The sequence below is a fragment of the Chinchilla lanigera genome, unplaced genomic scaffold, assembly GCF_000276665.1.
Source record: "Chinchilla lanigera isolate Chin_1 unplaced genomic scaffold, ChiLan1.0 scaffold00158, whole genome shotgun sequence".
In the NCBI taxonomy this organism is placed as follows: Eukaryota; Metazoa; Chordata; class Mammalia; order Rodentia; family Chinchillidae; genus Chinchilla; species Chinchilla lanigera.
This window is the reverse complement of record NW_004955559.1, coordinates 1,137,410-1,143,409: the sequence shown is the minus strand read 5'-3', so window position 1 is coordinate 1,143,409 and position 6,000 is coordinate 1,137,410. Positions and strand designations below refer to the sequence as shown.

The 6,000-nt window shown below is 58.0% G+C and overlaps 1 protein-coding gene across 4 annotated transcripts in view; it reads left to right on the top strand.

Annotated features, from left to right (window-relative positions):
- The first annotated feature begins 6 nt into the window (after positions 1-6).
- Ap2a1 (adaptor-related protein complex 2, alpha 1 subunit) overlaps positions 7-6,000 on the top strand; it is a 26,024-nt gene continuing 20,030 nt past the window's right edge. For all 4 annotated transcript variants that reach the window (XM_013509047.1, XM_013509046.1, XM_005412826.2 and 1 more), the window contains exon 1: positions 7-199. In XM_013509047.1, the coding sequence (XP_013364501.1) occupies positions 133-199 (67 nt within the window). In that variant the 5' untranslated portion in view covers positions 7-132. The remainder of the gene's footprint in view (positions 200-6,000) is intronic.

Genomic DNA, 6,000 nt, shown 5'->3' with positions numbered 1-6,000 from the left:
CAGCCCGCCCTCCCCCTCGGCCGGCTCCGCTCCTCGGCGCTGCCTGGGGTCCTTTGAGCCCGGTCCCTGCCTGCCAGCCCCCGCTGCGCTGTGCCCTTTCCGGCCGGGCCTGGAGCCGTCACCACCGCCATCATGCCGGCCGTGTCCAAGGGCGATGGGATGCGGGGGCTCGCCGTGTTCATCTCCGACATCCGGAACTGTGAGCCCGCGGCTGGGGGGACGCAGGAGACGCGGGGGCGGGGGAGCCGTGGGAGTGCGGGGCTTGGGGGTCACCGAGGAACCCGGGGCGCGGGGAGCCTTTGCCGTCAAAGAGGGAGAGGGTAGAGGAGCCCCGGGGGGAACTTCAGGGTGGGGGAGATGCCGGGGCTTGGGGTGTCACAGTGCCTCCTGGGGTGGCGGCGCGGCGGCGAGAGCGGTTCGGGGGGTCCGGGACGGGAGGAGGCTGGGGAGGTCCGGGATGGGGCGTCTGGCCTCCCCCGGGAGTGGTGGGAAAGCTGAGGGGTGGCGCACGCGGCGGGGGTGAGGGAGCCCCGATGGGGACAGCGATGGGAGGAAGTGCGCGCGGGGTGTCCGCGAGTGATGGGACGAGAGGAGGCCAGGGGGCTGGAGGAAGTGGAGCGCAGGCGGCCTGGCGGGGCCGGGCTGGAGGCCCTGGGAGACGGGGTGTCATGGAAGGGAAGGGGCCAGATGGGTCGCGGAGGCTCCCTGCCCGTGGCATTGAAGCGGACTGGGGGTGGCAGGGAGTCCGGGGGCTCGGGAGGAAGGATGGGAAGTGGGGGTGCTACAGAGGGACCCTGGTGAGAAAGAACGGGGTTGCAGAGTAGGGGGTTCCTGAGGAGACATGGAGGGCAGTGGCTGGCGGGCCCCGGGGGCTCCCGAAGGGGAAGCAGGGCACAGGGGAGCACAGAAGAGGGGTGCAGGGGTAGTCAGGAGAGCGCTGCGGGGAACCAGGCCGCGGAAAGAGCGAGGCTGCAGCGTGGGAGCTCTCCGGGTGCACCAGATGGGGAGCGCCCAGACCAAGGAGGAGCTCAGGGTCTGAGGGCTTTTGGGGGGACGTCTGTGCAGTAGGGGTGGGGGAAGCCCGATCGGAGCCCCACAGGCCTGAATGTGAGCCCCACAGCACCGCGGGGCCGGCGGTCCCCACCGGGCAAGGCTGTCGTGACAAGGGGAGGCCTGGCGGCAAGTCAGCGTCCAACTTCGGGAAGCGGCTGCGGGTGTCTGCGGCGGCCAGGGGCCTCCAGAAGCTACGTCCGCGTGGGCTCTGGGATCAGCCAGGCCTGACTCTGCCACCCGCTGATGTGTGACCTTGACTGAGGGATGTCACCTCTCAGTTTCCTCCTCTGTCAGGAGGGACTGCTTATCGCACTTTCCTGAGCGCTGGCTGTGATGCCCTATGCGAGCCGGACCTTTCCTGAGGCCCAGGCCTGACCTGACCTGGACCCTGGCTGTCCTCATCTGGCTGAATCTAAGAGCGGCTCCTGGCTGGTGCCTACTGATTATTTTAGCGTTTCCTAGCCATGGAAGGTTCTGCCATGTAGTAGGTGCTCAGCAAACAGGAGGGGTGGAAACTGTTGGGTATCAGTTGGAGGAGGAGCTATGGGGATTGTGGTCTGGGAGTGGGGGCTGTCAAAAGCAGCTATGCCCTTCCTCTGATACCTACCAGCACTGTGACCCTCAGCGAGTCACTTAACCTCTTTGAAGCTTAGCTTTCTGACCTGAAAACTCCACTAACAACATCTGCTTATGGTTGCACTCACCTCTGATGACAGCACTCAAGGGGCTGAGGCAGGAGGACTGCCGTGAATTCAAGGCCAGCCTGAACTACATAGCGAGACTCTGTCTCAGAAAAATGAAACAACAGCTGCTCACCTCTGAAGATTTACTCACTCACTCATTCATTCATTTATTCATTTGATAATCATTTTCTGATCACCACAGTGTACCAGGCTGTGTTCTAGGCACCAGGGCTACAAGTAGGACAAGAAGCCCCGTTCTTAGGTGCTCCATTCTCAGAGGGAGATGGAAAGGACCCAGGGAAGGCCATAAATGATACACTGTCAGACGATGGCTGGTGCTGTGGAGAAAAAGAGAGGAAGGAAAGGGGAGGAGAAGGACCAGGCTTGAGAGGGGGTCCCTTGCAGTGGGGGTGGGGGTAATGCTTGAGGGTGGGAGGCCTGTGGATTTTGGAGGAAAGGGGTTCAGTCAGGGAGACAGTGCATTCAAAAGTCCTGAGGTCAGTTTGAGTGGCATGTGTTCAAATAAGAGGAAGGTGACCCGTGTGGCTGAGCTGAGGGAGGGAGAGGGAGAAGGCACGGGAGGGACAGGGCTCTGTGGGCCATGAGGAGCCGTTTGGCCTTTGCTGAGTGAATGGAGAGCTGTGTGATTTGGGCAGAGGAGGGATTTGACCGATTGATGTTTTAAAATAATCCCTCTGGCTGCTGTGAGAACAGACACGAAGTCTGGGTGGAAGCAGGGACCAAATTAGAAGGGTGCTGCAGGCCTGTAGGTGACAGTGTTGGCTGGATGGGGTGAGGGGAGACCACTGAGAAGTGGTGGGGTTGGCGGCAGCGATGGGGGCTTGGGGAAGGATGAGAAGACGGGGTTCCCTGGAGGGAGGGGAGACGGGGAGACTCAGATTGTGGCTCTGGAAGTAGTTTACCCTCCCATATGGGGCTGGAGGAGCCGTGTGTCCGACAGATGTGCCTGTGGCTTTTGGGGAAGGTGCTGTGTCCGGACTGCGGCTGTCCTCAGATGCTCGGGCACCGGTGCTTGTGACAGGGATCATGAAAGCCAGAAGGCGGAACCGACCCAGGTGGCCACCAGCTGTTAAATACCCAGAGCAGTGCCTCCTTGCTGCGGAATAGTATTCAGCTATAAAAAGGAGCAGGGGCACTGACACGTGCCTCTGCACGGAGGGACCCGACAGCACTCGGCCTCTGGAGAGACTCAGCCGCCAAAGCCTCGAGTGTGTGATTCCATGTAGATGGAATGTCCAGAATCGGCGGATCCGGAGACGGAAGTGACTGGGGACTGCCTGCTAAGAGGCGAATGGGGAGCGATTGCTCATGAATACGGGGTTTCTTTCAGGGTGAAGAAAATACCCTGGAATTAGATAGCGGTGGTGGTTGCACAACACTGACTATATAAGCATTGCTGAATTGTACACTTTTTTTTTTTTTTGGTACCGGGAATGGAACTCAGGACCTTGTGCTTTCCAGGCAGGTGCTTGTGCCGCTGACCTATATCCCCAGCTGAATTGTACACTTGGAAAGGATGAATTCTGCTAGGCATGGTGAAATATACCTTTAACGTTAGCACTCCTGAGGCTGAGGCAGGAGGATTGCAAGTTTATTTTTTTTCCTGGTACCGGGAATCAAACTCGGGACCTCTTGCTTGCCAGGCGGGCAGTGTGCTGCTGAGCAAAATCCCCAGCCCAGCTAAATCCCCAGCCCTAGGATTGCAAGTTTAAACCCAGCCTGGGCAACTTAGTGACTTGGCAGAATTTTTTAAAAAAGAAAAGGAGTGGCGTGGGTCAGTAGCTGCTTGTGAAAGCCCTGAGTTTAGCCCCCAGTCCTGGGAAAAAAGAAAAGAGAGGGGTGAATTGCATGGTCTGTGTGTTGTATCGGTGTTTTAGGAAGGAGGGCATGTTTGCAGCTGTCCTAAGGCCAGCGAGGGAGAGGCCCACAGACTTGAGAAGGGACTCTGGCCGGGTCCTGGGAGACTCGGGCGCCTTGGGCAGGATGTGAGGAGTGAGGCAGGCCGGGTGGACGCGCCGCGAAGGTGAGGGGCACCCAGTGCAAGAGGCCTGGGGCCCTTTGCTGAGCTGGCCCAGGTTGGGCGCTGTGGGTCTCACAGGGTTGGGACTTGCAGGGGGAGCGGGGCTCAGGGGGTCACTCAAAGAGGACGAGGGGCCGTGGTCGAGCAGGCTGGGGGCCCAGTGGGGCTCCAGGAAGGCCGGAAGCGGCTCTGAGAGGAGGGGAGGAAGGGCAAATTCTCCTGATAAGAAGGGGGAGAGGCTGAGGCCCGGCCCAGCCTGAGGGCGTGGTGCTGTCCTGCCCCGAGTAGGGCTGGCGGCCGTCTTTTATCTGGGAGCAGCTGCTGTGCTGCCCGTGCCTAGCAGGACTGCTGCCTGCCGGCCTGGGGCCCTGGTCCTGTGGTCCAGACCAGAGCCTCACACCCTGAGATCTTCCGCCAGAACGTGTCCCCCTCCAAAGTGACCTGTTGTGCCAGTCACATTTCCCCAGCTCCAGCAACTCAGGTCCTGGTCTCATCAGGTCCTGGTCCTTGGGAGGTCTCAAGAGATGTTTGCTGAGTGAATGAATGAATGATCTGGAGTGTTCTAGGCAATAGGGCCACAGCAGTGCACAAAAGCTTCTGGCCTCTGGTGTTTAGTCAGAAATCAAGTGTCCAGACAGGTGCCAGGAGGTGTTGGGAGGAAACTAAAGCAAGGAAGGGCTGGGGATGGCGCTGTCACCAGGCATTTCAGAGTCCCTCGCCAAAAAGGTGGTGGTGGAACGAGGGATGGAGCTGTAGGTGTAGGTGAGTTGGGTGGATCTAACTCTGCGACCACATAAGCCTATGCAAAGGCCCTGGGGTCGGACTGTGCTTAGGTAGTGGGAGGAGGAGGAAGAGGAGATGAAGGAGGTAGCAGCTGCAATCTGGAAGGAAGACAGGCACTAGGCCAGAGAGGGGCCGGTGCAGATGTGCAGGCCCTTGTGGACCACGGTGAGGACTTCATTTTTACCTGAGCAGCTAGGAGCTCTGGAGGGGTTGAGGGTGAGCAGAGATGAGATACAACCTGAGTCTTCACAGGGTGCCTTTGGCCACCGTGGGAAGAGCAAGAAGGTGACTGAGGGCCACCTCGGCAGGGCTCCAGCTTCAGTGCGCCTAGGGGTGCTGCACCTGCTGGGAGGAACTGGACAGACAGATCCGGCCCAGCCCCACCCCCTCCCCGTGGGTGTCGTCTGGTGGCCTTGGTCCACATTCACGTCCCATGTGCCAGGCTGCTAGGGACGCTGCCAGGACTGAAGCCATGTGTGGCCCTGCCCTCAGAGCCCTGGGGGACCAAGTCCCCTTCACAGTCCAGCCTCGATTCTAGCCTGGGAGGGGAAGGACAGAGTGGCTTTGTTGTTGAGGGAGAATTTATTTTCCTCACTCAAGAATGGCGAAGACACTGATAATGTGGGCCGCGTCTGACCAAGCGCCGTAACACAAGCGATAGAAGTTTAAATTCTCTTGTCTTTTCTTTGGTGGCCTACCCTGGAATCCCGAAACTCTTCGTAGGCTGCGGTAGGAGGGTCACTGCAAGTCTGAGGGCAGCCGAGCTACACAATGAGTTTAAGCTCAGCATAAATGACATGGCAGGACTCCGGCTCAAAATGTTCTCTCTTTTTTTTTATGGAGGGTGGAGGACCAGGGATTGGATCCAGGGTTTTGCCCAACACCATGCTTTTGAGTTATATCCCTAGCCTGTTTTTTTTTTTTTTTCTTCTTCTTCCCTTTAATTTTGTGACAGTGCCTTGCTAAATTTGCCCAGGCTGGCCTTGAACTTTCACTCTTCCTGAAGTAGCCTCCAGGTAGCTGGGATTAGAGGAGTATACCCCTACGCCTGGCAAGATTAAATTTTCTTGCCACATTTAAAAAGCAAAAGCCTAGAGCAATTAACTTTAGCATGTTTTATTTCCTCCAATATAATTTCCACATGGGACGGACATTCATTCATGTATTCGTGTTGTGGGGCAGGGGTTAGACCAGGGGTTCAGACCTGCTGAGCAAGATGCTATTACCGAGCTACACTCCGGTCTTAACACCTGCTAATGATGGCTTCCATTCTGTTTCCCGTCTTTGAATTCCAGTTGTGTGTTATACTCAGAGTGTCTCCCATTGGAGGCTGTGCTCTCATCAGAGTCACCTGCTCTGGTTTAAGATTTCCTAAAATATAACCAGGCTTGGTGGCTCACAGCTGTGATCCCTCCCTTCTTGGGAGGTTGAGGCGGGAGG